This window comes from Fragaria vesca, linkage group LG6, assembly GCF_000184155.1.
Source record: "Fragaria vesca subsp. vesca linkage group LG6, FraVesHawaii_1.0, whole genome shotgun sequence".
Classification (NCBI taxonomy): Eukaryota; Viridiplantae; Streptophyta; class Magnoliopsida; order Rosales; family Rosaceae; genus Fragaria; species Fragaria vesca.
The window spans coordinates 31,801,809-31,819,084 of NC_020496.1; the positions used below are offsets into that span (position 1 = coordinate 31,801,809).

At 40.1% G+C, this 17,276-nt stretch overlaps 4 protein-coding genes, 1 non-coding gene and 1 pseudogene across 6 annotated transcripts; 2 read left to right on the forward strand and 4 right to left on the reverse strand.

The window, feature by feature from the left end:
• Positions 1-351: 351 nt before the first annotated feature.
• On the reverse strand, positions 352-732 carry LOC101295848 (E3 ubiquitin-protein ligase RING1-like). Its single transcript, XM_004306090.1, has one exon. It carries the CDS (start codon positions 730-732, stop codon positions 352-354), a length of 381 nt encoding a protein of 126 aa, XP_004306138.1.
• Positions 733-1,848: 1,116 nt separating this feature from the next.
• On the reverse strand, positions 1,849-3,770 carry LOC101294780. 2 transcript variants are annotated; one of them, XR_185054.1, is made up of 4 exons: positions 3,630-3,770; positions 3,385-3,429; positions 2,991-3,070; positions 1,849-2,376 (listed from the first exon to the last, which is right to left on the reverse strand). It is a non-coding gene; the product is annotated as an uncharacterized LOC101294780 (transcript). The 2 variants fall into 2 exon arrangements; XR_185053.1 differs by lacking the exon at positions 1,849-2,376 and having other exon boundaries at positions 2,611-3,070; positions 3,630-3,768.
• A 2,096-nt stretch (positions 3,771-5,866) lies between these two features.
• Positions 5,867-7,178, forward strand: LOC101296136 (annotated as a pseudogene).
• Positions 7,179-8,669: 1,491 nt separating this feature from the next.
• LOC101296419 (E3 ubiquitin-protein ligase RNF181-like) lies at positions 8,670-9,167 on the reverse strand. Its single transcript, XM_004306091.1, has one exon. The coding sequence runs from the start codon at positions 9,165-9,167 to the stop codon at positions 8,670-8,672; it is 498 nt and encodes a 165-aa protein (XP_004306139.1).
• Positions 9,168-9,863: 696 nt separating this feature from the next.
• LOC101292435 (defective in cullin neddylation protein 1-like) lies at positions 9,864-13,692 on the forward strand. The gene is made up of 9 exons (XM_004304255.1): positions 9,864-10,083; positions 10,735-10,858; positions 11,086-11,137; positions 11,363-11,438; positions 11,567-11,649; positions 12,095-12,191; positions 12,736-12,781; positions 12,951-13,036; positions 13,146-13,692. The coding sequence occupies exons 1-9, from the start codon at positions 10,026-10,028 to the stop codon at positions 13,448-13,450; spliced, it is 927 nt and encodes a 308-aa protein (XP_004304303.1). The 5' UTR covers positions 9,864-10,025; the 3' UTR covers positions 13,451-13,692.
• A 395-nt stretch (positions 13,693-14,087) lies between these two features.
• On the reverse strand, positions 14,088-16,888 carry LOC101291262 (pentatricopeptide repeat-containing protein At5g15010, mitochondrial-like). Its single transcript, XM_004304251.1, has 2 exons — positions 15,248-16,888; positions 14,088-14,290 (listed from the first exon to the last, which is right to left on the reverse strand). The coding sequence occupies exon 1, from the start codon at positions 16,881-16,883 to the stop codon at positions 15,327-15,329; it is 1,557 nt and encodes a 518-aa protein (XP_004304299.1). The 5' UTR covers positions 16,884-16,888; the 3' UTR covers positions 14,088-14,290; positions 15,248-15,326.
• Positions 16,889-17,276: the final 388 nt, after the last annotated feature.

Consider the following 17,276-nt stretch of genomic DNA (forward strand, 5'->3'; position numbering starts at 1 on the left):
GGCGTTCTAATTACGGTCCTAGTACTCCTATTATATATAGGAGTCCTATATATGTATATATGTATGCAGACACGGGATGTACACGTACTGATGATGCATATAATTATAACAATTAATTGTGTAATTCATATTTCAATCCATGATGAGGAAATGCCTGAGGAGCCTGGTTGCGTCGAATACAATCTTATATAAATTCATGGAACGAAATGTAAATTAACTCTGCAAATTAAAAGAACAAGATACATACCACTACTATATATCAATATTGTACTTTTTCATGAACCTAATATTGTTCATTGTTCGTTCAGAATATCATATTCAGTCCAAAAAGCTCTCATTGCAATCCTATATTCACTCGTGCAATTGACTATTCACCTCTTCGTCCGAGTTCACGGGCATGGTGAACCTGCAAAGTGGGCAAGAAGCACGCATTCGCAGCCAGTTTTCAATACAGTCGGAGTGGAACCTGTGCGTACAAGCCATCTCCTTGGCTTCACCAGAGACTTTGAAGCTTTCCAAGCATATACTGCAATCCGTTCCTTCTTCAGTGACTATCACCGTTGACATGGTTTCTATGGACGCCCTTGATGCCCCCACCGCCACGGGTGGCCGATCAGCGTGCCTGAGATCAAGTAATTGTTGCCTGGAATATGCATTTCTGGTGTACACGGGAATTTCGTGTGTTCTTGGATTACTAAATGTGTAACTGCGAACGACGTCGTCCTCAGACATATTTGCCTTTTTTATCGTCTTGCGGTGTCGACTAACTGCGAAGTGTTACGATCAATGAATCGAGGTTGCGAACAAGATATAGGAATTTGAATCCTTTTGAGTCCTAATCTGTTGAAGGAAAAGGAATCCTCGCTCTCCAAGACCACTAAGGACAAGACGAACTCAAAATCCAACCTAGTGAATAACCAACAAGCGTTGTTCTATTTACATGTGGTACATATATGTTCTATTAATATATACTAGCTTTGAAACGCACGCGCGATTGGTTATATCCCGAAGCTAAAATGAGACCATACTAAGAAACCAAGATACGGTCGAAGACTTTCATCGTACAGTAATCAACCATTTGAATGGCTGCAGACAGTATCACGGTAACAGATGCCTGGAAATTAACCATTTGAGCAGTCAGTTTTTGCTAATTAAGTGGATTTGTTTTTGATGGGATCTTTATTAATTTTCTTTCGCTACCAAAAAACGTGTGGGTATTTGTAGAAGGTAAAAGTTCCCACATAATCAGAATTATGAAATTTACCATGAATTGCATATAAGTTGCAACTTAATGAATTGGAAACTGATAAGGAAAAATGACAGTATAATTTGCAAGAGCAGTTGAGAAGGTCAAACACAATTGCTCAAAAATATGTGCAAAAACAAAAGGTCCCTTTTTTATGCATAACCTGATCCATATACAAACACAAAAAGACACCTCCAATGGTTCAAAATTAAATCGAGATTAAAGAAAAGAATGAGGCAATAGCCAGTGAAAGCATCAATTCCTTTTTCGAATTTGATTGTTTGATAAAATCTAGATTTCCGTAAAATGGAAAAAATAGTTGAATTGTTTGATGTTCTCTAAGACTGAAAAATAAAAGGTCTTCAACTTCTGCGTACTCCATGGCTGGCCCCTGGAGGGTCTTAATTGTTAGTATGCAAAGCATAGGACCTTGGAATGTACCATTTTGTCCACAACAGTAGCACATAAGAAAACTTGATTCTGATATATAACCTTCAAAATCATGAAAACTCCTTCAAGGTTTTCTCAAACCCAAAACCCAGATTTCCAAATTTCAAAGAACTAAAAAACCAAATCCAAACAAACCCGACAATCTAACAGTCAAACAACTGATCGTAAAATTGAAACGACAAACGTTTGTGCCCATTTAGTCAATCACCAAAAACAAATTATCTTACAATCATGTACCAACGCTATTTCACACAATGGCCACTAAGAAACTATCTTTCAATAGCTATTAAAACAACAAAGCCCACAAAAATCTCAATTCCAGATCCAAAATCTAAACTTTGACAAACCAAATTAATTCTCACACATGCTAGTCTGCAAAGCCTTTTAGCCTCAAGCTATATGATATCTCATTCTGGGTTCTTTACAGGAAGACCAAAGAAATAATCATAGTTCACAACTACACAATGAACGTTGGGAAAATAGTTTTTCCTATTTGTAATAGAAACCGATTGCTTGATATAACAAAAACCACAGTTGCTCCCTTCCATATTACATGCATAGTAACTTGAAAGACCGAAGCAAAACTTAATGCAATTAAAGTACCTTTTCAGAGCTGTTATACAAAGAATACAATCAACTTGATTGCGAAACTTGATCAAAAAAATCAAAAGAGTCTCCACCTGCAAAAAAGAAAGAAGACTGAAACTGAAATTGAAGAGTAGACACATAACACACAAACCCAGAGCTCAATTTGTATAAAATGACCTCAGGAGCGACCTCAGCCAATGCCACTTAATGCAATTAAAGTACCTTTTCAGAGCTGTTATACAAAGAATACAATCAACTTAAAAATATTCATAACCATACCGAAGATCGGATATACAAATGACGTATACCAAAGAGAATTAAGGATACCAAGCAAGTCGTCGGTTTTTTATCTGTCAGATATAAACGTAATGCTATACGTTTCACTATCAGTTCATCCATCCAGTAGTTCTCAAATCACAATTTAACGTTGTACCTCTCTCCCTCTAGCCTTACAGAAGTGGCTGAAACTATTCTAATGTCTTCTTGAATGACCTTTTCTACCACAGTATAATTTGCAAGAAAATAAGCATTTGCACAACAGGTAGAATATAACCAAAGGTAGAGCTTTTCCAATTTGAAATCATACTGTTGAATACATAGACTAAAAATATAAAATAGACTGAAAGAGACGACAAATTTAATCCATGTTGAAATAAACTAAAGCTAAACAACATGAAAGCCAGAAAAACACATCATTGAGGCTCACCTTTTTTCATGATATCTATGAAGCATAGAATTGAACAGCTACTCCTTTTCTATTTCAGCAACCGTCGGTTGATTAATTAACTGAAATCAAAATTGATAATCATTTCACAAATTGCTTTACAGTTTTATTAGTGCTCTTTATCATTACAATTAACCCAACAACAACAATCAGTAAACAATAAAACCAAACTGACCCCAAATCACGACAGGAACAATGCAACGAACGAAACACAAACAAACCTAGAGACCAAAACAAACTCAAATTGCAATCACCCCATCTGCCGAGTTAGTAAATAGAAAGGAGACAAACTATCCAATGAACTATCATACAATTTGTAGCCTAACACCAAGTGTATAAAAACCCAGACATCAACATTGTAATTGAGAGGCAATACCTTAAGTCAGTGAGGCACAGGTGAAGGGATACTGGCACGAAAAACCTGTGTAAGACAAAAATAGTTAGAAACCTTATCACTCCATTGAGTACCTGAACCGCCCATAATCAGAACAGAGCATCACAGAAAAAAAAACCCATCAATAATCTTGAACATTTGTCTTCCGGTAAATGTTTTTGGGATTCATGACACGAAAACTGAGATAAAGAGAGAGAAAGTTAGAGTGAAGAGCAACGGAAAATTACCTTGTTGGGTGTGCGAATGAGATTAGGAGGGGTCGTGGTGCAACTGAAGGAGATTGAGGGATTCGGGAAAGAAGATGCCCACGAAAGCTGGGTGGGTTTTACTGAACCACATGACGGAGGTACTGATATCCATGCCATCTCTTTAGTTTCGAACTTGCTCAGAAGTAGAAATATGGGTTTTCCAAGTTCAATATACGTGGTGGGTTTTGGGCCTTTCGTTGGGGCTGTACGTGGCTCCATCTCAAGGGGCGAGGACACTGTTCACGTGAACAGTTAACCCCCCCGCTTCGCTTAATATATAAGAAGATAAGATGAATGCTTGTTACTACTGACTCAAATTTCTACACTTAATTACTTTTGCTGAATGTTACATTACATATTTCTTAACGAACCACCCACTCAACAGGTTGAACCTCCAATACATCAATGTTAAATATGCTATTACGATCATCAGCTTGGTAAACGCTATTCCAGCCGTTGTCCTGATCTTCCTCTAGTATTGGTATAGTGGACCTGCAAAGCGGGCATGAAGCATGCCGGAGAAGCCAAGTTTCGATGCAAACTGAATGAAACCTGTGCTTACAAATAGGCATCTCATTGGCCTCACAGCCCACCTTCAAGCCTTCCAAACAGATACTGCACTCCGATGGCCCTGCCTCTGCCGTCACTTCCACTTTCGCCATGGCGTCTATGGATGCCTTGGATGCCGGTACCACTAGCGGCCCTCGGTTGTTGTTCCAGCCCATGTTAGTACGTTCCAGTTCAAATTGAAAATCGATACGTACTGCAGGTAGACTGTGATGGGCTGGCCAGACGGAATTTGATTCATTTGGTGTGACATATTGCGTATTGTTATAGCTTGCTCAATCTTACTAGGAGAGGAGAGACGAGAGAAAGAGATCGATCGATATCGAGTTTTGATGAATATGCATGGTCTATATATAGAGGGTTAAGTCGGTCCGGCCATGAAGGATTCCCAATCCTTAACGACTTGGAAGAAGACATGATGGTTATACGTACATAATAATCTTTTTTATGCTCGGAATATACTGTTTGTAGTTTTATGATCGAAAGTCCTAAACCCTAATAATATACACGCCGGATGAGGAATATGTCCTGATCGACTTGGATGATCATGCATGTTAGAAAAGTGATACATATATTTAGGTTTATTATTCATGAACTTTTGTGAGTAATTTAAGTCGTATAAATTATGAGTAACAAGCTGGCGATCGACTTTATCAACCGAAAATATCAATAGAAGAGAGAATTCAAAAAACTAAAACCCAGTTGAAAAATGAACAAAAGGATCCAAAGTTGCCAGGACACAAGCCTCACACAGTATATCTCATCTAATCTTCTAGCAGGTCTTCAGGCATATCTTCATGATCAACAAAGAAATCACCAATACCGCCACTACTGCAGGCACAGTGAACCCGAATGGCAGGAAGTAGGTGCTCTTGCCAAGCCACTTTACAATACTGCAGGGCAACTCAAACCAAAGCTCACATCACAAGGCATCTCCTTGGCCTCCACACCGACCTTCAAGAAGTTACCACGCTCCGCTCCTACCGGAGGGACGTCTGAAACTTCCACACCAACCTTCAAGCAGTTACCACGTTCCGCTCCTACCGGAGGGACATCGGAAAGCTTGCCGGAACCAAAACAAAATTGGTCGACGGATTCTGATTGGGGTATGCATGTACTGTAGGCTTGGGGTGTTGCTTGAGAGTCAAGGAAACTGAATTCCTTGGAGTAGGAGGAGCCTGAGATGTCTGAATATTGGGTAGACATGAGTTCATCGTAGGCTAGGGATGCTGCTCCGAAATCAAGATTGGCTACTGCGCTTAGAAAATCCAGTATTTGATCGTTTCCTGTCCTCGGTTGGTCCAAGAAATAGCCAGATGAGGACATTTGATCATCATATGCTTGGTAATTAGACATGGTTTCGTTTGCTATAACGCTAGTTCATATATGAAGGTGCGAGCTAGAAAGGCCATTTTATAGTCATATATAACGTACTAAACCCTAAATTACCTAAATCTTATACTTTTATTGGTCATCAAAACACGATTATCTTCCTAATAAGGCCATAGGCACTTCTATACGATCATTTACATTAACTTCTGTATAGCTGAGATTTCTAAACCAAAGATTCGTTGTTTTTTTTTTTTCTTATTTTTCTTCCTAATAAGGCCATAGGCTCTCCGCAGTTTCAGCTTAGGGTTTCGATCTCCATGGCAGAGACAGTAGCCGCCGCTCCCAGTTCCTCCAAGACGGAGTCTTATGTCGACAACAAGCGCAAGGAGGATGTCCGCCAGGCCAACATCCTTGCCCTCAGCACCGTCGCTGACGCCATCCGCACCAGACTCGGCCCCAGAGGCATGGACAAGAATCACAAGATGATCTCCACCGCTTCCGGTGACGTCATCCTCATCACCAACGACGGCACCACCACCTTCGTCGTCATCGCCGGCGCCCTGTTGAAACAGTGCCTCGTCCTTCTCTCCCACGGCATCCATCCCACCGTCATCTCCGACTCCCTCCACAAGATCGCCATCAACGCCGTCGATGTCCTCACCGCCATGGCCTGCACCGTCGAGCTCTCCGACCGCGACGCCCTCGTCAAATCCACGCTCAACAGCAAGGTCGTCAGTCAGTACTCGAGGCTTCTGGCGCCGCAGGCGGTGGACGCCGTGCTCTCTGTGGTGGACCCGGCCAAGCCGGAGATTGTGGACCTGAGGGACATCAAGATCGTGAAGAAGCTCGGCGGAACCGTGGATGATACCGAGACTGTGAAGGGGCTGGTTTTCGATAAGAAGACCAGTCATGCTGGTGGTGGTCCAACGAGGATGGAGAAGGCCAAGATTGCTGTGATTCAGTTCCAGATTTCGCCTCCGAAAACTAACATTAAGCAGATAAATAGGATTTCGAAGGAGGAGAGGAATTACATTCTCAGTATGATTAAGAAGATCAAGTCCACTGGCTGCAATGTTCTGCTGATTCAGAAGAGTATTTTGAGGGACGCAGTGACTGATCGGTCGTTGCATTACTTGGCCAAAGCCAAGATTTTGGTGATTAAGGATGTGGAGAGGGATGAGATTGAGTTTATTACCAAGACTCTGAATTGCTTGCCCATTGCGAATATCTAGCATTTCCGCAAGGAGAAGCTAGGGTATGCTGATTTGGTGGAGGAGTCTTCCCTTGGTGATGGCAAGATTGTGAATATTACTGGGATTCACAACATGGGTAGGATCACTTCTGTGCTGGTTCGTGGCTCTAACCAGTTGGTGCTTGATGAGGCTGAGAGGAGCTTGCACGATGCTTTGTGTGTGGTTAGGTGTTTGGTGAGCAAGAGGTTTTTGATTGCTGAAAATGCTGGGTTGTACCCGAGATCAACACTGGCATTAAGGTGAGGAGGGGCAGATTACCAACATCTGGGACGAGAATGTGGTGGAACCGCTGCTAGTAAGCACAAGTGCCATCACTTTGGCCACAGAGTGTGTGAGGATGATTTTGAAGATTGATGACATAGTAACAGTAAGATAATTTGCATGTCTCTTATTTGATGGTAGCCAATGTTTTAAAAGGCTAAGGCGTAGCCGAGGCTATGGAGCGAGAGCCTCACCAAGGCGTAAGCCTTTTGAAAAAAAAAAAATTCCTGCTATATATAGAACATATATTGCAATCTATAGTTCTATACTTAGACAAAACCAACACACCATTGACAAAACCAACACACCATTTACAGGCAGCTTCCTGTAAATGCTGCCTGCAACACACTATTGACAAAGGCAATCTATACTTAGACAAAAGTCACAAAACCAACACAGAGTTGTGAGCATTTACAGGAAGCTTGCTCCAATCTATACTTACTTAGATAATCAGAGCACAATGTTGCATGACTTGCATCATAGACTAAGAAAACACAATTCACAACAGTTCAATTGAATCAGAAATTCGGATTGATAACAGATGTGCGTACTGCGTATCTCAAATCAATGGTGAGTTGGTGACCGCAATGCGAGGCTTAGAAGGAAGAGCTTTGAGGCGATTGAGTTGCAGAAGACAGCGACGAGGCGGTGGTCGGATGGTCGGAAACTCGGAATCCTGGTAGTGGTCAGATGGTGGGTGGTTGTCGATGGTCGGACGGTCGGTGGTGGTCGCGAACTGGTGGAATCCTGGTGGTGGCCGATTGTGTCTCTGTGTTCGAGAGGGAGATCGGGAGAGGGAGAGGGAGATCGTGAGAAGGAGAGGGAGGAGGGAGGAGGGAAGGAGGGCGAAAAGAGAGAGGGAGGCGCACGACCCAGCCTTAAGTAAAACTGTAAAACACTTACCCAAAACGACCCCGTTTTCCTTCACTTACACTAGGCGCACGCCTTATGCGCCTTGGGGTGCGTTTTTTGCGCCTTTTGCGCCTTGTGCTACACCTTTTGCGCCTTTGCGCCTAACCAGCAAAACACGAGGAATTTTTCATGCGCCTCGCGCCTTTTGAGCCTCAAGGCGCGCCCGAGGCGCGTTTTTTAAAACATTGATGGTAGCTGCTTTTATCTTTTGTGGTTGACTTATGTTATGAATTTTGGTTCTGGATTCAGATTGGAACTTTTTTAGTGTTTTGTAAGAGATATTATGGAACTTTTGTCCATTTATATGCATGTTAGTCGGTTTGTGTTGCTTCAAAAAAAGGTTTCATTTTTTTAATCAAATCTAAAGATTCGATGCATCATGCATGTCATTATATAATTAGGGTTTAGCTGTTATATCGTTCAATATAGCATGCCTATCACTAAAAAGGGGGAGGTCTAACAGGGGATGGTTGATTGCAAATTCTGCCTGTGTTTCTAGCATGTATGCTATGCCTTTTGGCACAGTAGAATTTTTCATATAATTAAGCCAGCAACTTGTACAGTATTCTCGTATCAAAAAAAAAACTTATACAGTGTTCAATCGATCAGTAAATCTTTGACCAAAAAATAAAATAAAAAAATCGATCAGTAAATCATGCATCCTCGAGTATTAATTCATCAGCGTCGATCATTACTATATATCATCATCGACAGAGCTTGTATCCCATTCACCTCCGGTATCTTCTTCATCCTCCGAGCCAAATTCAATATTATAAATAATATTATATTCAATATGATAATTGTTATTATCACTGTTTTGTTCATCTTCTGACTCTGCAGGCAAAGAGAACCTGCAAAGCGGGCAAAGAGTGCTCATTCCCATCCACTTTTCGATACAGGCACCGTGGAAGCTATGCTTGCAAGGCATCTCCTTGACTTCGTCACCGACCTTGAAGCCATTCAAGCAGATACTGCATTCGTTTCCATCCTCGTATGCCACTGTCACTTTTGGCATGGCCTCTATGGCCGCCTTGGATGCCTTCCGCCGCGACATAGGAGTCTGATTGATGCTGCCCGCAGGTAGCTGTCCAAAAGAAAAACTGTACAATGCTGGCCAGGCTTGGCGGGAGTGAGATTCCTGTACTGACTGTAGGGTCAAGTCATCACTGCTGTTTGCTTCGTTACTAGACATGTATATCTCCTGCCTTTGCTTTCTTCTTAATCACTGTCTTCAGAGCGAGTTATCTAATTGATGATTCAAGAGTTTCAGATTGACTGCATGCATATGTATAGTGCAGCACTAAATCCTAAATCGTGAAGGAGAAGGCAAAATCCACTTCGGTGTAGGAATGGATGTAGACAGAAGTTATATAATGACGCACGGATTTTGTGGTAAATTTCAAAGTTTGGTATAATTCAAAACTTTATAATCGAATTAGAGTGGACTAATAACATGATACGAAATTTCACAAGGTGCAGGTGCATGCTATGTCCCTCTTGATGTACAATCTTTCTCTCAATATTAATAATAATATAGCGGAGTGTTAATACTCCCAATTTTTTTACAGAACACTCATATATTGAGACTCCGTTGCGTCTTAGACAGACAATGGCCTAAAAAACTCTTCTCTTCCCATGCTTGTACCTAATCTCTCTTCCCAAATAAAAAACGTCGTTGACGACCTAACTATATTAATCTCTGAGAAATGAAATCCACACTTTTTTAATTAAAATCTACACTCACTTTCTTAATCCATAACCAATTTATTCTCATCTCATCCAATATATACTTGGGCTGAGAGGCGAGACCTCAGACCCGAGACCCGATTCCGGGTCCGGTTCACCAAAAAGCTCTTGTTTTATTTTGGCAACTTCTCTCTCTCTCTCTGTCCTGCAGTGAAACAAACACATTTTAACACAAACAACAATTGGAAAACAGAACGAGAGAGATAGAAAAGCGTCGGTACCTGAAAATTTGGTGGGTATTGTAGACACTACAGACCACCACGCATCTCCTCCGCCGTGAGAAACCCAACCTCGCCGGACCTGCATGGATCCGTCCGGCTCCGCTTCTTTCGACATATACGAGATTTATTGCCGATATTGTGGTAAACTTTGAATTCTTTATTCTTTGATTCTAGTCTATATGCTCTTGTTCGTTTTGATTGTCTTATCTAAATTCATTATTCAGTTTCTGTTTTTTTTTTTTTGGTTTTCACGCTGTTTATGAATTTTGAATCTTTGATTGCTTTGGGTTACAATTGAACAGAATTTTGTTGGTGGGTTTGTTTAAATATCTCTGTTTATTACCCAGAAACGGCACAAAGGGTATTCTGCTGCTTTTTGAAGTTGGGTTTTTTGGGTTTGTTAATTTTTGTGTGTTTGATTGGTGGAAGTGAATTGTGTTGAAGGTAGAGTTCTTTGGGTTTTTAAATGTTTTGGGACAAGTGAGGACCTGTATTGAGCTAATTGCATTTGTTCATTGCATAAAGTTTTAAGCTTTAATACTAGCTAGTTGCATTTGTTAGTGGATTAGTTAATGAGTTCTGGAGTGTCTTTAACTATCATGGCAAAGAATGGGATTCAATTTGAATGGTCTTTGGCCACATATGCTCACAATCTCGACAAGTACCATTTTTTGTTTGTTTCTTCTCTAGGCGATTTTTCTGAAATTCCAGTACAAGTTCAAAGTTGATGGGATATAAGTTGTTTAAATCGTTGGTTCTGTATTTTAAGTATATCGTACTGTTTTATTGCAGATATTAGAAACGGAAATGGGTATGGGGAAGGTTATGGACAAATCGATGAATCACAGGTTGTCAGATATACAAAGGAGGCATTAACTCAGCTCTTAAATCTGGTGGAATCAAAACTTTCTGCTAGGTATGAAATTTCTATGTTCAAACCTGAGTTATGTCCATTACATGGAGTGCCCATAGGAACTTGTCATAGTATTCTGCATCATTCTGTATAGGAATTTCTTTCATCATTCTGTGTTCTTGGTCAAGTAACATTCTGGGATTCTGACACTTGGTTTTGGCACTGGAGGCATTTTTATTTTCCTATTGGTTATTGGATATTTGAATAACCTAGAGTGTTCACTTTGACAGGGTATCAATCTTTGATGAAATTGGCAAGCTAATGTCACAGCTTGACTTGGTGGTGAGATTTCTGTGCCAGAAGTTTTTGAAACAGATTCCTGTTTATTAATAAAGATATCGAATTCTCCAAAATGCATGCGCCCAATCTTAATGACTAATCTAGTGCTGTATCTGCTATTGTTTTCTTAAATGAATTCTCTAAGTATGTTATGAGAATAGTGTGTATTTTCCACTTTTGAGATTCCATTATAAACAGAATAAGTTTTCTTTTTCTCTCTCACTGCAGGTAGACTTCTCAGAATTCTCGTGCTTCTATGAGTTCGTTTTTTTCTTATGTCGTGAAAGTGGTCAGAAGAGTATCAGTAAGTGTCATTTTTTTGTTGTTCTTGAGGTATTTTAATTCTCAATCACATTTGTAATTCCCAAAGATAGCCATATGAATTTCATATTCCTTTCTTTCTTTCTTTCTTTTTTCTTGAATCATTTGCAGCTGTTCCTATGGCCATTTCTGCATGGAGAATAGTCTTAGCTGGAAGGTTTCGCTTGCTGAATCAATGGTGTGAATTTGTTGAGGTATAAACATGCTAAATTGGTGTGACTATACTTGTTAATCTTAGTTATGCAGGGCAAATGTGTTACTAATGATGCCATGTTAAAATCAAGAATTATTGTTCTGATGCCACGTAGTTTGGAAGAATGGCAATTGCGCTAAGTTTCATTGGTAATCAAGATAGTTGTGCGGTTGTGCCGGCATCACCATTATACCCATTAAAAAAGGATTGAAGTTTTTGTGTGAAGTTTGATGACTGTTGTATGTACTGTTTTGAGGGAATTTTTCTACCTTTTGTTTATTTCATGGTACATCTCAATTATCATCTCCAGCCACCAAATCAATGGATTTAGTTTTATTTGGTATGTAGGAACAGGGAATTTATTTATTTATTGATAATATTACCGTTATTCTTTCTTTTGAATTTATGTGCATGTTCCAAGGCAACTCATTTGGTATTCCTTACAGAAAAATCAGCGGCATAACATCTCTGAAGATACTTGGAGGCAAGTTTTAGCTTTCAGCCGGTGTGTGCATGAAAATTTGGAAGGGTATGATCCTGAAGGTATCTATCAACTAAATTCTATCTGATGATCGAGATGACATATTTTGAAGTTTGTATATCTGAATTTGTTTCACTGAATCAATCAGTCCTGTGAGGCTGTCAAATAGGACCCCATCCATTTTTTTTTTTTGACCTGTTAACTTAACTCCTCTCTATCTGGTTATACCTTTTGAATTATTGTTGGGTGGTTTCGAGTACTGATCCTCTCTTATAAATTACTACATTTGAGATCACTGGAGCTGTTTCTGGTTCTTAATTTAATGCGTAGTTGATAACATTTAGGTTATTTAGCAAAGTGAAGGATATATTTAAGATCAAAACTTCTGAACCATTTACTAGTGTCTCCAAATTTGTCTTCTATCTTTGCCAACATATGGTAATACTTGCCTCATCATTTCTAGCATTGCCTCTGTGGATTATTGGTTAGGATTGTCTGAGTGGAAATTATACATATACAATTGACTCTTATTTGTAGGGTTTTGGTATTTGACTTCTTTAAGATGACTTCCTTTAGAGTTTTATGTCATCTTTTACGGTTCTGCAGGAGCTTGGCCTGTCTTAATAGATGACTTCGTTGAGCATATGTACAGGTTCGATTACTAGACTCCTGTACTCTTTGCTCCTTTACAGTATTTGTGTCAAATGGCATCTTCGCACCCCATATTTTAGCTGGATAACACCTAAATGAATAAGCTGAAGTTGTAGTTATAAATTTATTTTTTGTATTCATCTAATTTCTTACTGTTCTCTGTCTTACAGGTTTTCGGGATCTAATGTTAATTCTAACTTCTGTAACTGTGGCGACTCAGAATCCTGGTCATGCACAAATGATGAACTTCTACCTGGTACGTCAATTACTATTCTTGTGACCAGCTCCATTGTCCTCTACCTTGGCAGCTTCCAGACTTATATGTGATTGAATGTAACCATTTATTGTGGTGTTTACTGAGGCAGGCTTGAAGAGTTATCCCGGTTTGAAGAGGAAAATACCGGGGGATGTTGGTCTTGATGAAATGGAGTCCTCACCTACCCCCTTCCCACAGAGTACAGACTTGAATCCTACATTAAGTTTTAAGAGGACTCGGGTGATGTCTTACGGGCCAGCAAATGATATACCTGGAAATCATGTAGACGAATGCATGCACGTTATTAGACATAGCAGTCCATTAAATTCTTCCAAATCTCCATGTGCAGTTGAAGGTTGCTTGTCAAAGGGCTTTGCGGAACTCTTACGGGAGAGGGGAGTTTCATTTACATAAAGTCACCAACATTCTTTCATTGACCTATTTCTATGCTTTGGAGACCAATTAGGATTCCTCTCTTGGGGATGTCTTTCATTGATTTTGTTGGCTGGTGTTTATAGTCCTTGTATTGCAATTGACAAAATGAATAAATAAATTTGTTTTTCCTGATATAATAGGGTACTTAATTGAATTTTAAGCATTTTTGATGTTGGAGAGGCCAATTGAAATTGAATTAGTGATAAACTGTGTTTCTTTTCCATAGCTTTGTCATGGTTCATTTAGATTGATCAATGCCCAGGGATTAGTGATAACACAAGAAGGTGAAATCTCTGCATGGTCTTTAATTTTCCAGAACTTGTAAATGAAGGCTTGGAGCTCTGGATGGTTGTTTTATACGCTGGACCTTATTCAACAATGTCGATGAAAGATTCCACCGGATCAAAACATGGCTGAACATAACCCAAATAAATGCTACCGTACGCGTTCCTTTCTTTGGAATGCTATACATCGTTTTCTGGAATGATAATGCTATACATGGCCGAACATAACTCAGATAAGGCTACATTAATGCGACGACAAGGTTATACATTATAGTGAAATTACATATATTAATGTCGGAGTTCTATGCTAATATGATATATATAATGTCCCGACCTACACGTACTAACCCCATTAATCAAGATTAGGTTAGGATCAATACTACTCGTATACTATCCTACTAGAAAGATTGCCCGCGCGCTGCTGCGATGGTTGATGTTGCTGAACAACTGCTATTCTCTCTCTGCTACAAAATTCAGTGACCTCTGATGAGATGGTACAAAACTCTGATATAGAATATCAGTCACCAACTATCACCTAGACAGTACAAAAGCTTAACGTTACGGGATTCAAGAATACATTGAAACAATTGAAATACAATGAACTTATTATCAGAGGGATATCACATGTAAATAGCATCTGTAACTCTCGAAAAAGGTTTAAAAAGGACCTAAAGGTAATCAATAACCAATCCAAATGGCACAAATGACATACTTATATTGAAAACAAAATCAACTGAATGGTACAAATTGCATAAATCAGAGTCCCTCAAAATCAGAAAGATAATACTGCTCTATTTTCGCTTCATACTTGTTCAATTGATTGTTCCAAAATTGATTTCTGTTTGTACTACTAAGAAACTATTGTTCCATTTGACAGAGCATATTGCCAGCAATTCAACTGGCCCTTTCATCGAAACAATTAGGTTTCACATGCAGAAAAGGCTTTGGCTTAAAGTTCTCTACATAAGGCTCAGAACTACTCACAAACCAACAATATATCAGATTACAAAACTCCAATATATAGAGCAGTGGATATAGGCAATTTTTTAACCACAATATATACATGCTCTGTGTTCTTATCTCTATACATGATAATCTTATCTCCTGGTGTTACATCACAGCTTGATGCAACACAACTCGTACATCTGAACTTGTAAGACTTCTCATCAGAAAGATGTTCTGTCTAAAGTTTTAAGTAGAATAATAGTAATAATAATAACAATAATATGAGAATTAACAAAACATGAGATGATGCATTGATTCAATAAAGGGTGGCATTTGCTTAGTTAGTGGGTATACCCCAATAGCAACTCAACTTGAAGACATCAAAACCCAAATTCAACTTGCAGCATCTTATATATGATCAAAGAAATGTTTATAGTTTCTACATATATAAATGTATCAGTTCTTTTTTGTGCATCCTAAAACAAGTTTTTGTTTGTGACAACAACATTGAATAGTTAACACAAATGTAACAGAAACAGTTGTGTACCTTTATAAGCTCATGGAAATCTGATGCTCAAGGTTGCTGACCAACCATGCCCTGCTGAGATCTCTCATTGCAATGAAATCTACTGATCCCAAAACGAAAAACCCCTTGCTCTTACAACTTTCCTACTTTCAGGTTGCTGACGGAAATCTTTTTCCTGAGGAGATTTCTTGTAGATTACAAGTTTAGTATTCGTAGCTGGCTGAGTACGATCCACTGGATCAACTTCTCCATCTGTTGTTTGGAACTTGGAAGTATGCTGCTTACCAGAGAACCAAGCCTGAAGCATCTCTTCTGTCCTCGGTTCTGGCAAATAGTGTTTATCTATCATCTCTGTATAATATTTGTGGGCTTCCTCCAATTTCCTATTCAGAAAGAGTCCATGTATGAGCACAATATATGAGCTACGATCAGGACCGGCTCCATTCTCACTCATCTCACTCCACAACTTGAACACATTATCAAGTTGGCGCCATCGACAGAATTTCCTAATCAGCATTATATATGTATCAGTATTTGGAGAGCAACCGGTGCTTCTCATCTTTTCCAAAAGCTCAAACACTTGGTCTCCGGTTGTTACAACACGGAAGAAGGGATGGTAAGTCTGAATTGTTGGAACAAGGCCTCTTTGCTCCATCATTTGATGTAGGATGTGTTTAGCTTGATCAATTTCCCCGGCCTTGCAGAGAGTCTTGATGAGGGAGTTGTAAGTGACAATGGTAGGCGCAAGGCCCTTTTCCTGCATGGTTTTCATGAGATTGGTAGCTTCACTGAGGTGGCCGGCTTTTCCAAGAGCATAAATGAGGGCGTTGTAAACCTTAGTGTCAGGCTCAACATTCAATTTCTTCATGCGGCGGAAGATGGTGAGCACCTTGGTGAGATTGGAGGATTTGGAATGGCAAGAAATGAGGCATGAATAGGAGATGGCATCGTGCGGGACGCCTCGGTTGGTCATCTCAGCCCAAATTCTTTCGGCATTGCGAGGACTACCGATGATGTTAGCCCAACCGTTGAGGATAATGTTAAAGCTCTTGGTGTTGAATGGGAAGACATGTGCGTTGCAGAAAAGTAAGTGCTCAGCTTCAGGGACATTCTTGTAGCGGCAGAGAGCAGAGAGAAGCCCGTGGAAGTCGTCCATGCCAGCTTCGAAAGCAAACCGCTTATAAGCGTAAAAAGTGTGAATGGCCTTCCCAACATCATGAGCACACGAGTATTTTCGAATCATGAGTAGTAGAGTTTGAGGGGTAACAAGAGAAGAAGAACAATCCGAATCCAAACCTGAAGCAGCACAGGTACGCATTTCGTCGATCAGCGCCCAGGCAGTGTCGAACTTTCTCATCTTGCCGAGAATGGAGATCATCGAGTGGTACTCACGCGCCGAATGCGGCTGCTGCTTTCCTGCCCAGAGGAAGAAGGTGAAGGCTGATTCCCAGTCGTTGCGAAAACGCGAAAGAATCTCCACCACCAGCTCCGGTGAGGCTGCCACGCCGGACTGCTCCAGCTTCTTCTTCAACTCCACAGAGCCGCTGCTGGAAGAGCGCAGATCCACAATGAGTTTGATTGGGTCTTCCTTTGGGTTAGAATATAGGCCAATTGAAGTAAAGGAATGCGTTTGAGCTTTGAGCCTCACTCCCATCATTCCACCGTGGACAACCGTGCACAGCCACTTTGCTCTGCCTATGCTTCTCATTTTTCACACAACAAAACCCTCAATTCTATCTCTTCTACAAAACCAGCGCAGGAGAGGTGGCAAACGGGCCAGGCCTGTTAGACTTGGGCCATGTGGGAGGTTTCAGCTCCTGTGTTGTGCGGGTTTTAAAACAGCTAGTCCATGGCACCACAAAACAAATATATAGACAATTCAGTTGCGAAATGAAAAAAGACAAACTATTCGATGAAAAACAAAAAGAAAATAAATTATATTAGATTCTCTTTCTCTTTCGTACGATTTCAAGAATCATGTTCTTTTATACTCAAAAGATACTGATATATATATTAAGCAACGACAAACGTGACCCGTAAATCAACACAG

What these genes read in the sequence shown, in the direction of transcription:
- LOC101295848 (XM_004306090.1), bottom strand. Translation starts at nt 732, where the DNA reads ATGTCTGAGGACGACGTCGTTCGCAGTTACACATTTAGTAATCCAAGA.
- LOC101296419 (XM_004306091.1), bottom strand. Translation starts at nt 9,167, where the DNA reads ATGTCTAGTAACGAAGCAAACAGCAGTGATGACTTGACCCTACAGTCA.
- LOC101292435 (XM_004304255.1), top strand. Translation starts at nt 10,026, where the DNA reads ATGGATCCGTCCGGCTCCGCTTCTTTCGACATATACGAGATTTATTGC. An exon ending in GAATCAAAACTTTCTGCTAG is followed by an intron (nt 10,859 to 11,085) that starts GTATGAAATTTC and finishes TCACTTTGACAG; the next exon opens with GGTATCAATCTTTGATGAAA. An exon ending in AAATGATGAACTTCTACCTG is followed by an intron (nt 13,037 to 13,145) that starts GTACGTCAATTA and finishes TTACTGAGGCAG; the next exon opens with GCTTGAAGAGTTATCCCGGT.
- LOC101291262 (XM_004304251.1), bottom strand. Translation starts at nt 16,883, where the DNA reads ATGATGGGAGTGAGGCTCAAAGCTCAAACGCATTCCTTTACTTCAATT.